The sequence below is a fragment of the Ornithodoros turicata genome, chromosome 3 (genome assembly GCF_037126465.1).
Source record: "Ornithodoros turicata isolate Travis chromosome 3, ASM3712646v1, whole genome shotgun sequence".
Taxonomy (NCBI): Eukaryota; Metazoa; Arthropoda; class Arachnida; order Ixodida; family Argasidae; genus Ornithodoros; species Ornithodoros turicata.
Genome location: NC_088203.1, coordinates 8,612,205 through 8,626,747, shown reverse-complemented (window position 1 = coordinate 8,626,747; position 14,543 = coordinate 8,612,205). Strand labels below are relative to the sequence as shown.

General features: G+C 48.1%; 1 protein-coding gene across 3 annotated transcripts in view; it reads right to left on the bottom strand.

Moving 5' to 3' along the window:
- LOC135387946 (hepatocyte growth factor receptor-like) overlaps positions 1–14,543 on the bottom strand; it is a 33,137-nt gene that overhangs the window by 8,678 nt on the left and 9,916 nt on the right. For 2 of the 3 annotated variants that reach the window (XM_064617185.1, XM_064617184.1), the window contains exons 2-13: positions 12,649–13,816; positions 12,407–12,589; positions 12,142–12,270; positions 9,437–9,598; positions 9,168–9,316; positions 8,732–8,870; positions 5,380–5,516; positions 4,710–4,895; positions 4,538–4,613; positions 2,652–2,810; positions 2,371–2,596; positions 344–505 (exon numbers count right to left, since the gene is read on the bottom strand). In XM_064617185.1, coding sequence (XP_064473255.1) covers positions 344–505; positions 2,371–2,596; positions 2,652–2,810; positions 4,538–4,613; positions 4,710–4,895; positions 5,380–5,516; positions 8,732–8,870; positions 9,168–9,316; positions 9,437–9,598; positions 12,142–12,270; positions 12,407–12,589; positions 12,649–13,737 — 2,797 coding nt within the window. In that variant the 5' untranslated portion in view covers positions 13,738–13,816. The remainder of the gene's footprint in view (positions 1–343; positions 506–2,370; positions 2,597–2,651; positions 2,811–4,537; positions 4,614–4,709; positions 4,896–5,379; positions 5,517–8,731; positions 8,871–9,167; positions 9,317–9,436; positions 9,599–12,141; positions 12,271–12,406; positions 12,590–12,648; positions 13,817–14,543) is intronic. The other variant, XM_064617186.1, reaches the window with a different exon arrangement.

Here is a 14,543-nt window from a genome sequence, read left to right as displayed (position 1 = left end):
ACGGCGTATATAGTTGCGACGGACTAGATTTCTTGTCCTTCTTACGTTGAAGACGACTATACATCCGTTATCTGCCGAGATAGCTGTTTCTCGACACGCTCTACAACTTTCCAGTTCACATCTTGGCCCTAAGGCAATTAATTAAAAAGTTATCAAGTTATCTTGGCCTAATTAATTAATCAGCCGTCATGAAAAAATACGGGAGATTAGGACGCGCGACTCACAATATCCTGCAGTTTTCATTCCCTTATAACGAACCGTGATTTTTTTTTAGACACCGGTGCGCGTTAGCTTGGACACCCTGTATACCTTCAGAGCCTATGAGATGAGCGTCTGATTTTACCTTTGCCGATGACCGGACCCAGGTCGAGTGCATCAGGTGGGAATAAGATCTTTTCTGCCTTCAGCATCTCCAGTGTGTCAGCCGTGATCAAGCAGCTGGGAAGGTCCTCTGGCTTAGTCGTACTGGTGTTGCCAGTTTTTACGCTCATATAATCTGCAAGAGCTATCATAGTGTCATTACAGCGTTAAAGTATTTCTGCGACTACTAGGAGATTGAACTAACGCTGTGGGACCGTTGTTATCCCTAGAGTTCCAGCAAATATTAGTGAAAAAGTTAACCGTCATAACCGTTTTCCCTTTTTGCTGCGCTCCACGTGGTCCCGTGGTATTTATTCCATACTGCGCAATAACAGACAGTCACTTTCCTTCCATATCATGCAATGTAACTAATGGCGAATTCGGGTGGTCATTTTGTGGCAATTTCTTTTTTTTTTTTTTCTTCTTTTTGCCGGATCCTGAGCAGTTATATTCGCTTGGCCAACGCGAAGCAAGCTCGCATGTTCGGAATTTGCCAGCTAGCACTTTTTTCGCCCGGTCTCGAAACGACCGGTCAGCGGACTGCCCAACTATATCCGGTGTCGTCACATATACGCAATACAAGGGTGGTGAGGACCTGCATTAGCTAGCACGTCGAAGTTCACGTGGGTTAGCAGACGACGAAATCCGACGACGAGCGCCCGCATTTCCTCTAGCGCGATCCATGCGACTAAAACCGCTACATGTTTCCAGTGGCAACGGTCACGTGCTTCAGGGCGGGCAATTTCCGAGCAATTTCCGAGCGCCAGGCCGTGTTGCCATGAAATGACCACCCGAATTCTCCATAAGAAACAAAGCCGGCGCAATCCGATTTGCAACGTCTGTTTTTTTTTTTTTTCGTTTTTTTTTTTCGCGCCAGGTCAGTCAGTGCCTCTGTGCAGGGTGAAGAAAAAAATGTCGTCTGCTACCATATCGGCCATTTTGTCTCCAACGCTGTATACACTTAAAAACATTTCTTGGATTGGTGGCATTGGTGGCACGGGTTAGTGGTATTCCCATCTGGAAAGGGTGACCTTACAAAAAAGGAAACTATAGTATTCAGGCACCCGTGCCGAATCACGTGAGTCATCCGTCCGGGTACGGTGGTGGCCGATGGCAGTGAGGATGCCGCGAGAGTCGGCCGATGCAGCTGCAGGACCGGTTCTATGACTTTACGGCTACGGTCTTACGCTCTATACGCTGTACACTCTTCGACGCCTCGTGACACCCCTGGCTTCCCGCCAGTAGACAACTGATATTCTCCCCTCATCTATGATGAGAAGAGTTGATCCAACGTTGACTTTCGGCATGCCTCGATACACCTCTCTCTCGTCAATATGCTGCATTATTTCATCGAATGCGACTCGATGCGGCTGTTACGGCTTAGTGGCGTCACCGCTTGAGTCTGCGGTGCTCCAGAAGATTTAGAGCATATTCTTCTTCATTGCCCACACTATCAACCTTCCCGAACCGCACTCTCCAGGCCTCTTAGTCAGCTGGACTCTCGCACCCCTCTCTCCTCAAAATTGCTTGGTACCTGGTCAAGTCCAGCCCACGAACGCTATGCCCTCAGAGCGCTTTTGACATTTTTGTACACCATAGGACTTCGATACTTATTGTGAATTGGGGCTGACTATCTCACTCCCACATCGCCACTAGGAATGGAAACGCACACACACACATACATTGGACGATGATGAGGTGAGCGATTCACCGCCGTTGAGGCGGTACACTGCCCTATTACGCATCGGGAACGGATGAGGGGATGATGATGCTGGGAACACTTTCAGAGAGCCGTCACCAGACCTGTGGAGCACAAGTACTCCGCAAGAGAACGAAGGCCTTGCATCTGGTGGGCAGCGTGTGATCATCATATTAAAAATCAAGTAGTTGTTGTTAGGGCGTGACAGAAGCAATTCGCTAAAAGACCGCAAGGCTATGTCTAGTATAGGAAAAAAGGTCGACTACGTCGTGGAAAGTTCTTGGATGCAAGTCAGGTTAAAGTAAACTTACCGTTCTTTACTGCAGTAGTGTTGTCATCACATCCCCTGCCGCGGAACTCAACGATGTGGCGCAGGGCCCGTTTCCTGCGGCTACGAACACATACTACAGCAGCGATTATGATGGAGATCACGACGGCTAGTGCGAGAAGTCCTCCAACGATGGCCCAGAGGCTCGTCGTGCCTAGAGAGACCGTTCGGATCATCCCAACGGCGTAATTCTTTCCGTATAGAAGCACCTGCGCAGCAGGACTCAGTTTGCTGTAGTGTCCTTTGGCTGACGTGATAACGTACCTCCACTGGAAACGGCCGATCGTCATTGAAGTCCTCAGGGTTCGTGAGAACACACGATATGGAATTAACCTCTATGTTGACTACTTGACATGCATTGTGTTTTCCGCCCACATTAACGTTGACGTCTTCCGGACGGGCGATGCTGTCGAGGTTATGTCCCTGGTAACAGAAGGAAATACTGAGCAGGCCCTTCCAGTTACGCCTGCACTCTACTCTTGAGACAGGGACGCTTGAAGTTCCTCGGCTTGCGAAAGCCCAAATAATGTACGGCTAGTCGGTTGTACTGAACCGTTGACAACTAACTACTAACACGCTTTGGGAAGCGCAGGTATGTCTGGCTGTGTCTTTTTCTTAATGTGTGTTAGCACTCAGGTATCAGTGATCCAAAAGTACGTGCTGGCTGTCTTCCATACTGCCCTTTGTGGTCACGGTACCCAGCATTGTGCAAAGTAACTCCATAGGTAGTTTACCTATAGGCGATTAGATTACATTAGATTAGATATGAAAGAAAGAAGAAATTACAGGACGGTTACGATTGTTTAACGCGAATTTCAGCACCGGAGGCAAGTAGGGGCGTGCCCCCCCCCCCCCCCCCTGGAACACCAAGGTCGCTTGTGAAAATAGTGCGCTCTTTAGACATAAGTCGTAATGATTATCCTCAGATGTCATGATAGGAACCTCTGAGCACCCACACAGTGCGCAACGTCCGACTCCAGAAAAGATGTAGTGGTGGTGGTGGGGTTGCACTCTTGCCCCCCACCCCCGGGAGCGCTTTGCCCCCCCCCCCCCTGGAAAAACTCGTGGTAGCGCCCATGGCGGTATTTGTTGTGTGTGGACGTTGGCACTTTTATATATGACACTGATATATGCGCAACTACTTTTGAGTGACACATTACTGCCTTGGGGTCTGTGAAATGAGTGGTGATGTGCTGAGCTGGGATTTGAGGGACAAACATATTACTGAAATCGGGACAAAAGCGGGATACTTTCAGGGACAGCGTACCCATCCTTGAGTATATGTCAAGACTGCTTGCATTAGCTTCAGATTATTTTAACTTATTTCGCTTCACCGAACTCGACAGTCAAGAGACAGACGAAGAAGACAGAAGGAGACAGAGAAGAGGAGACCACAGTGTCACAGAGACCACAAGAGACACAGACCATGTTTAATCTCGAGCGTGCTGGCCACTCCAGCTCACGTAGTCAGTGGTAAAATTAACAAATACCCACAGCAAACGTGGCCCATTCCATACTGCGTGAGCACCTTGTCCTGGGACCAGCTCTCGTGGCATAGTCGTTAGGATGTTCGCTCTCCACACCGAGACTGCGAGGTGGAACGGGTTCGAATGCTTGACCCGGCTGTGCTGTCTGCGGTTTTCCATGAGTTTTCCCTGGGTTTTCCGGCGGACTTTCCAGACGAATGTCAGCACAGTCCCCCCTGAAGTCAGCAAAGGACGCATACTACCCCCCCTGTCCCCCACTGCTTCCTACTGTCCTCTCTCCACCTTGCCACGTCTGTACTCCGCTCATAGCCACAGTTGCTTCGCGGCGCCAGCATAGAATAAAAAAAACGATCTGGCCGCACCCTTAGATAGACATGAGTTCGAACGCTGAGGAAATTCCTCAGTGGTGTCCTCACTAGTTCCGTTAGTGCTTCTTGCACGCACTATCGTACTCAACGCTTACTCCTTCGTAGGTCATTGGCGAAGCCACCGAGGACGGCGCTGAGGAACTTCGTCGGAGTTCGCGCGGACGAGCCATGTTATTTGTAGATGAGGTTGGACCACTGAATTATACTACGGATGACAGGATCCAAAGTTGCCCTTGCATGGACCGCATGAGCTCCTGCTGCAAGGTAAGTTCGAAAACCAGCGTGAGTGACTCACCTGTATTACAATGACTGGATTGTCTCTGTCCACAGCAGTGACATTTTTCTCGGCTGTGCCGATGTCTGGGTGTGGCCTGATAATGCGAGCGAAGAGCGCATCAAATTGCATTCATGACGCGACGACGACGACAATTCACTATTCGCAGTGACTAATATATAGATTAACTTACCTCACTGAAAACAAGGCAGGGTTTCGTACGAACGTGAATGTCAGACCCTCGACCAATCCGAATCCAGGCTTGTACGGAACTATGGTATCGTTGACAGACGGCGTAACGCTGAAGCTTATACGGTCGCGATGGTCCATCGTGTCTCTCATATCAGGGGTCGTGCATGTGATGTGTTTACTGTCTATGCTGCGGATGCAAAAGTCGCATTGCAAGTATATGGCAATCACGACCTACTAAGTTATAACGACCATGTCATAACCGGCAACTCCTATGAGGAGCCCGTCCGCACGATCCGCTAGGGGCGCTACTCGTCGGCCCGCGACATCTACATCATGATTGGACAATGGAAATTTGAATTTTGAACACGCAGAAGCGGACGTACGACTGCAATAGCAGACGACAGCAATGAACGCCTATGAAAAACGCGTAGAACGATGACGATAATAAACCTAAGGAAGAAGCGTCTTTCGTTGGACGTCCACCGCTTGTGCAAAAATACTAAGGTGAGCTGAAGTACAAAGTATTGCAGAAATTGAGTAAGCAATAACCGGGCCGATGAGCAGCGCCACCGCTAGCTTCTAAATGCGGCGCAGGGAAGGGGTGCCTATGACATGGTCGTTATAATCTGCTAGGTCGTGATGGTAACATGCAGTAGTGGAACTGAGCTGACCTGACTATCGAACAACTGCCGTTACCGATGGTAATGAACCAGGTGCCTCCAACGTCCAAGTCCTTGCCGATCAACGTCAAAGGCGTTCCGCCGGACAGCGGACCAGATTTTGGAGACATACTGAGGAAGGTTGGGTCCTGCGAAAGCAAAGATCAAAGCAAAGTCAAAGCAATAGCAATCTGCCAGACAACTACGCATGCTGTGTCTCTTACAGAAAAACGAGCATGAAGTATCCTGACGCACATGTTATTGCTGTAGCGGTTAGACACAGTATTTACACACACATACACATAAGCACACACAGGCACACATGTAGGGTGCCGACGGGTTAGAAGAAGAAGCGAAGAAGAGGTTTGTTAGAACTCGGGCAAGGGCCTAGGATGAAACGAAGGTTCTTGTGTTGAGCATATTACAACACACACAGGCATGCACGCACAAACTGACAGACAGACAGACAGAGACATATGGATGTGATGACCACGTGGAACTGTTGTCTGCCATCAAGGGTGACCTCTGCCCCATTGTGTTCTCGAGAACTGATGAGATGATTTTGATGAGAATATGCGAATCGAGTACAGCTCGCTCGCGATGGAAGTTTAAAAAGTTTTACAAGTTGAGCGTTCACAAACTGGCAACGGTCATCTGGGTTTCTGAGCCACCTGTGAACTCAGCTGGGACGCGTGCTTACTTCCAACTGGTTTCCAATGTGAATGCCGTGCGGCCGTGGTCGACTGCAGGCGACACTGTAGACCTGCTCTTTGGGAGGTGTGAAGATGGCAGTCGAGGAGCACATGCTTGATATCCGCCAAAACAGCACAGCGAGAGCAGAGCATCGAGTCGGAGCGGCCGATCAGATGCTTGAACTAGGGGGTGAATGCGACCCCAAGACGAAGCCTGTGTATCAGCGACGCAAAATGGCGAAGCACACGAGAAGCCATGGTGAAGCCAAAGTCAGGGTCCACTTCAGGCATCAGAACTCTTGATGGAACGTTCCGAGCCCATTGTGCATGTGCGAGAGGCCTCACCACATCATTTAGGAAGGTTCGCCTGTCGCCTTTGGGGAGCGTAATCCGCACGCTTGATCGGGAATGATACGCAGCTGCTGCAGCCTCGTCAGCCTCTTCATTGCCGCGGATGCAGGTTATCCCAGATAAACGTAAAACAAGGTGATTTGCATCGACGTGAACCTGCATTGAAAGTTTCACAGCGAAGAGAGTGATAGAAGCGGAGAAAATGGGCACCGCGAATACCGAAACTCATGTGGCTCAGACATCACAGCCCTCCCCGCCGCCAGTGACGAAGCGCACGAGAAGTCACGTGCCTACGGTTGCCAATTGGAATGGACGCTGCTCTGAGCTCTGTGACGTCAGTGCTTTCCTCGGGAGTGTGTTCGAGGGCTTGTATCTCGCTGAGTACGACATGTAGAAGTTTTTTTTTTTTTTTCTCGGTATGGTGACGTGCAGTACAACGCGTCCACGATGTGATGAACAAAATCTGTGAAAGTTTTCCAATCAACATTGAAGAATATCCTCAACTCTCGAACAGTTCGGTTTAAACATTTCTAGCGTTACATTAAGAGCCGTATATAAAGACGGAGTCTGACCATTAGGAGGAGCCTAATGAAATGTGCCCATGTTTGATTAACAGGCTCCACCTGTTAATCAAACATGGGCACATTTCATTGGATGCCGTTTTCTATGGGGGCCGCCATGACACCAATCTCTCCCCATTATGGTTGTGTTGTTTTGAACGGCGAAGCGAGGATTTCGTGGCAAAAACTTTTCATAAATATTTTAGTTTCACTATGTGAGTATACATCCTCTTGTAACTAGCTGCAAAACCAGCTTCAACTTTCGCTCCTCCATCATTATTTACGCGAAAATGACATCCGTCGTCGCTAACGTTAGGCCTAGTGAACACCGCGATCCCGAGAAAATAGCAAGAAAGACGCCACTTATGCTGCACTTACGCAAAATCCTACGTATAAGGTTCGTCCTTCTTGCTATTTCCTTGGGATCATTGTCTTAACTTGGCCTAACGTTAGCGACGAAACATCCCATATTTTCGTGTAAATAGTGATGGCGGAACGAAAGTTGAAGCCTATTTTGCAAATGCGTGCATGAGAATATATACTTGGAGTATGAAATTTAAGTAGTTTGCGAAAAAAAAAAAAAGCACGAAATCTCAGTTTCCCCGTTCCAAGCGCCATCCTCCATTTTGGAGAAAATCTGGTGTCATGGCAGCCCCTATGGAATACGTTAACCAATTAGATGTGCCTAAGTTTGATTGACAGGTCGAGCCTCTTTTTTTAGGCACCTCCTAATGGCCGTCTCCCTTTTAATACACGGCACTGGTTACTTATAACCAGTGATGGCCAGTCGTTAACTACATGTAGTTAAACTACTAGTCAAACTACCAGATTGTAGTTAAAAAGTAGCTATGAACTACTTTCAGAAATGTAGTGTGCAACTACTGGTTAAACTACTTTTTCGAGTAGTTAACTACAGTAGCTAGAGAGGTAGCAAGCGAGCTGGTGGTATAGATCCATAACTTAAAAACACGAGACTAGGGGACAAAAAAACGACAACACAGACAAGGTCTCAATTGAGACTTGTCTGAGACTGCGAAATTGAGTCCTTGTCTGTGTTGTCGTTTTTTTGTCCCCTAGTCTCGGGTTTTTAAGGTATGAAGGGAGTTGCCTCAGGACGAGAGGCGCCGATATCTCGAGGAGACTGATCTTCTTCTGGGCACCGTCCTCATCATTGGCATGATTTTTAGAGGGTTAGGTATGACGTGTTAAAGGTCCATGCAAATTGTGGGTCGACAGGCGTGGGGGGGGGGGGGGGTAGTAAAGGTCCGTACAGGCTTTTACGGCCGGAGTGAGTGGCCACTTTTTTAGAGTGTGGAGAGGATGCATGATATGTGAATGAAGTGATCTTGGCTCCAGACCGGTTACAGAAATGGGAGGTTCACGAACAAGGGGACGAAACGGGACAACAGGCAGGAATTGGCGAGCATTCCGGAAGATAAGAAGGTTAGTGGTTACGTAGGAAAATTTTCAGAGCAAGCTATCACCTTGTAACTCTTGATAGCAACACTATCGCGTGGTACCTGCACGCCGATCTGGTGTGGGTGTCAACTGCCTCCCGTGGCGGACTCCTCCCGTGGCTATCCATCTTTGAATTCCATAATATGCAAAGTATGAGGAACTGAGACGTAATGGCTTGGTGCGTGTCACGACGAGGTTGAGTTCAACGTGGTGATACACACACACATGCAAAAACACATTACATGCACACAAAGCTAACCCTGTAATAACATTGCCATGGAAACCGCAAGTTTTATTACCTACCAGGTACACGAAAGGGTCAGGTGCGATGGCGCTCTGTATCTGGCCTGATCCGAAAGTTTCTGCATAATAGGGGCTATTTAGGCTAACCAGTATTCCCTCTGGACCTCCCGCCTTTGCTTCCGGTGCCACGCACTCAATTCTGCGTAAAATGTATGACAATGACATTAAGCGTTAGAAATAATGAATGAGGTAATGAAGAGGCGATAACGGAAGGGCGAAAGGAGGAAAGCAAATAACTTGTGAGGTAGGGTTGCCCTGCTACCGGTGTTCGAGTTCGCTAAGTCGCGAGAAAAGATTACAACGACCAGCTCTGCAACCATAGCCAGCAAGGCAGCAACAGCACTTGTCGTTCCCGCTTTTATCCAATACATTCCAAGTCACGCGCCTTGGAGTTGGTTGGATAACATACAAAGCCTGGAAGTCTCAGTATACTTACACGGTATCGTTAAGGAAATCGACGTCGCACGGCCTGCCCCCTACCGTGACATTCGTTACGATGCCGCCCGTGTAATAGAGTGGCAAAAAGCCGATGCCCTCAACCGTGATGTGAGTTCCACCAGCACGGAACCCCCGAAGAGGATTCACCTGTGGGGAAACGTTAAACCGTTCTCAGAGAGGATAGCAACAGCCGGTACGTCATTTTGCCATGGTACATGGCAAGGATTCTCAAGAGTGTCTCGTCAGGACACAAGTGTCCTTACGTACGTTCGTAACAGAAGGTTGACAAATCTGTTCTCCGTGGTCGCATTCGTCTCTAGGAGCGCAGTTTGTACCGCACCAGGCGCAATCGGCATGATGGTCTTCTGACTCCACGCACGACCTGCAGTCGTTGTACCTGGGGCAGATGTCAACAGGGAACCTAACCACCTGCATAACCATTAAGAATGAGTTCCTGCTGTATTCTCACTCCGTCCTCAGGGATGCTCGGAGCCTCGTGCGTTTTCAAAGGCCACTTTCTTTCCACCGTATGTCCGCACCGCCGTCGGGGATTCCTAAAGCCTGCTGCAGCTTGGAGGGGAACCCTGTTGGCAGTAGTGTAGCCAGGAGCACTACCAAAGGTATGGTTTCGTGAGGATTGAACCCCGCAAACCCTTCCTGGCCGCGCCAGTGCCTCTTGGGTCTCAAAGCGCGCACTACCTCCAGTGGTTTTCTACATTCAAGGACGTACTGGATTAGCTTCCAGCAGCCCCTGAGAGCCCTTAATGAGCCCCAAGCAGAGCGGACGACATTGTTGTTGGGTTTGTGGGATACGTCGCCAGGTTAACAGAGGACAAATTCTACAACGAAGACTGTCGCGTGACTGAAGAAATCCGCGAGAGCAGAGCGAGAATATGACGGTTAGATCCGCAAGTGTTCACTCTGTGCCACCAATCACGAACATCCTTTCCCTGTCACTCCCAAATTCCAGTGTCCTCCCAGGAGTATGAGTCAATCAGGTAAGATGCGGGATTGCTTGAACTGCTAGGTAGTACCACAGGTACGGAGTAGGTCCATACGCTAATACTGTATGTAGCACACGGTGCACCGCCATCGTCAGCTTTGGGAACTCGAAAGCACTCGAAGCTTCTGTGATCTGTCATCTGCACCTCAAAAAAAAAAAAAAAAAAGAGAGAAGGAAATAAAAAAATAAGAAAATAATAATAATAATAATACAAAAATAATAATAATAAAAAATAAAATAAAATAAGAAAGGAAAGAGAGAGAGAGAGAAAATGACCATAATTTTACACAAATGTAACTGCGAACTGTGTTGCCAGCATATACAGGGTGTTTCACCTAAGGTGATAAAAAATTCTAACTGGCTAAGTACTCGCCGGAGGTTCGTCGAACTTTTGACAATTACCTTCTGGAAACTTTTGCCACATTGAGGAAGGCTTTGGACAATTTCTAAACGCGAGAAATTTATTTTTTTCAATTGAGCTTTAAAAATTACCAAGCGAACCTCACTTTTTTTTACAGAAATATGAAGTCCTCTACGGGTAAACACACACCCAGCCGAAACTATGCGCAGTATCGCAACAGAAATAGTCTAAAAACATTGAAAAAAAATTCGTCTTTTTTTTAGCGCACGGTATTTGCGGGGAGAGGAGGAAGTGTTCCCGCCTCTTGTTTTACCTTTCTTTGCGCCCCGTTGACCATGATGCTGGTGACAACCGACATATCACAAAGAAAACAAAACAGCCGTTATGACAAAGAAGTCAAGACAGATGAAGGCGGGGACACTTTCCCGTCTAGACGCAGATGTCGCGCGCGCTTCTCTGCGAAAAATCAAGTAGGCGGGGCTAAAGCGTAATATTTACGAATTTTTAAAGACTATTTCTGTTGCGATACTGTGCATAGTTTTCGTTGGACCTGCGGTTGGAGGACATCGTATTTCTGCAAAAAGAAAAAAAAGTGAGGTTCGCTTGGCAATTTTCAAAGTTCAATTAGAAAAATAAATTTACCGAAATTAAAAATTGTCCAAGGCCTTCCTCAATGATGGCAAAAGTTTCCAGAAGGTAAATGCCGAAACTCCGACAATCCTCCGCCGAGTACGTCGCCAGTTATAAATTTTTATCACCTTAGGTGAAACACCCTGTATGCCGTAAAGCTATTGTCAAAAAAAAAAAAAAAGGAAGAAAAAGAAAAATTGCTTGGAGTGCACACTGGTGGTGGTGGCGGTGGTGGAGAGCACACTGTAGAGCTCCCATAAGCGAAAAGAGAGCCACTTACATTGAGGAGATATTAAACTGCGAAAGCAGAGTCCGTAACTGTGCAACATGCACACCAAACGGATTTTGTGCAGCATATACAGGGTGTCCCAGCTAAATGTGACCATATTTTTTTAAAAATATATAACTTTTTCCGAGATGAAATCAATTGCAATATAGCATATGCTGAAGGGCACTCCCCAGACGGGCATTATCAGACTCCTAAGGTAATGTCTTAATTAACTTTCAATAATTAACTTTTTAATTATAAAAGCTACGAAGTCGTTCCAATGAGAACATCTGATCTCTTCGGTCACCAGATACCAAAGCCGTTTTCAGAACAAAAATCCGTTCAATAGGTCGTTCGCAAAAAAATCGTGAAGGAACGCCTTCTTATTTATTTTTTTTTTATTCATTGCGCATCTCTAGAGACGCGCCTTTCCTTCACCACCAATACGAGAGGATGAAAGAGCACACTATCGCCCTCTTGCGTCCTGGAAAAATATTAAAAGGAAACAGAAAATGCAGCCCAAGATAAGGGCAGTTGCGATAGGGTCACCCGATACATTTCTTTTTGTTTTGTTTCCGCACGTTAAAGCTAATCTTCGACGCATGAGGCGGATATCCGCTTCCATTCGCGGATGGTGCAGGGCTGTACAACGAACCACTACAGGTTAGTTAAATAATGGCTACATATTTGTTGTTGCAGAGCTACATTACCTTGTTACTGGCAAGGAAGTACGCATAACCACTTTCGGGGTCCAGCGCAACAGATTTCTCGATAGCCGTCCCATTTTCTTCAGAGATGTCAATAGAATAGAAGTAGGTTTTTTTACGTGTCATCGAGTGCTGGAATGAACGTATAGACAGATTTTTGACAGCACCACTTATTAACTGAAAGCATACGTGTGGCACGTTATGCAGTGAAATCTGCTGTTGTTCTCTGCAGCAATTAAGAGTGTTCAATGAGGCACCGTAGTCGCACCTTATGTAAGGAACCTCTGCTGTCTCCCGCCCAGATCGCTTTATCGTTAGGTTCTTCAACAACTAGAACTGATGTCAGCACTAGGTCTCTCTTATTAAAGACAAGGCTTCCAGACAAGGGCTCAAGTCCTTCGACTAAAACGTTGCCTTCGATGCTACACAAATCCCCGGGAGATGGTGCTATCTGCAAGAGATTATACCAATGTCAATAATGCTAAGCGAACGTTTCAAACCGCAACTCACTTCCTTGCACGTGAGCTCAACGTCACGGTTTGGCCACTGCAGAATCCTCGCAGAACTGTTCCCCTTGTTGCAGAACGTCTTCGCCTCGTCGAACGTTCTTGCAACATCGATCATGTTGAACGTGCACAAGGACGATCCCAATGCGGGGTCGTTAGCGTATCCAGAACCAGAGGCGGAAGCCTCTCTTCCTGTCGTGCCGAAAGTGACAAATAACATCGCGTCATCGTCGACACTTCCTTGTTGCTGCGGAACATGAAATGCTGCAGCTTGAGCTGCGTTGTGATCTTCGCACTTTAACGGAATCTCGCTGTACGTCAAGAAAGACGAATCTTCGCGGCACACGCGGCCCAGCCTGGTCTTGTACATCTCTTCAGGCTGACCAGAACGCTGGACGCTCAAGAAGTACGCGTGCTCCTTGTGTACGAAACCGTGCACAAAGTGCATTTTGTAGGAGGTCAATAGTGCATCCGCAATCTTCACACCTTTCACCGCTGGCTCCGTGTCTAGAGATCCACTCTGAGCGTTGTAGTTGATGGTCACCGTAGAGATTGTGAATGGATAGTAATCCAGCGGTCGGCCGTCATAGGACGAGCCTACAAAGAGCGTGTTACCGTTTTCCCTGTCAAAGAACGCGACTGTACTTTCCCTCGATGCGATGTAGTTGTGGACATCATTAATGTCAGCCCTGGTCAAGAGAGTGAGGTTGAAAGCGTAAACGCTACAGACACCCTGCTGCGTGGTGCCACAGGCGAGGACGGCTTGCTGAGATGGAAGCTCTAAGAAAATTCTGTTGTCATTATCGCTCAGATTTCGAGGTTTCGTGCATTGCATTGGGGCAGGACGGCATTCTGGGTTGTCTTCCACTGGCCCGGTGCGTGCCATCTGGGTTTCGACCAGATCCGGGTTGTCGCGGTAGAGCGCGTTTCTTCCGGCGGCGATAATGTCGCCTGTTCCTTCCAGCCTGATAATGCTTTGCAGCGGGCCGTGCTGCGCGTCGTGCAGTGCGTACGTCAGGTAAGGGAACGGGTACGTCTGCAGTCCGTGCACGAAATGCACGATGATGATTGCTACGTAAGGTCGGAGTGCCATCGCAGTGATATCGCTGCCGCCGTCAGTAAGTTCTGTTCACCATGGGCCGTCAGTGCCGTTGGCTTCAACCTGGGTAGCCCTGTGAAAATGATAAAATTTATGATGAATAGTGGATAGATAATACTATGGTGGTTAGTATGTGTGTTAGTGTGTCTAGGTAAAACAACTATCTGTTGGGACATATAGTTCATGTCGTGTTTTTTTTTTTTTTTTAATGCTTAGCATTAGAGTCACAGGGGTGGCATCCAATGTATTGCTCGGTAGACCAAAGCGTGCTGTGTGAACGCAATGCATCCTGGACAGGTCTTGGTTGCACGTAACAGCAAGCGTCAAGGCACACGTGACCTAAGGAGAAATGGGCTACCATGTTCCGGAAGAAGCACCGCGCGTAGCTTACGCTGGCGAAATACGTTCATCTCTTTGCGTTATGACGACGGAAATATGTCGGTAAGCGGCAAAACGACGTGTAAACAAAGTCACATGACCTCAAAATGACGTTTTCTATGACGTGCGACCAGGACAAGATGGCGGTTTTGCCAAAAGCACCCGCTTGAGGGTAGTTACAACAATGGCGGGTTTGTGTCACCCCCGTGATTAGAGTCTTGGGTACGTAAGGATCGTGGCGTGGTCTATTTAGCCACGGCGCGCACGCGCAGTGAGTGGAGAGGGAAGGAGAAAAGAAGAGGGCACGTGGAGAGCGCGAAGCGGGAGCGGGGCCAACAGGGCACGGGTGGCACGTGCAACCGACAGTGCAGCGTGCAGCTGTGGTGGTCGACAGGTTCAAACGTGCCTGCGTGGGCGCGCCA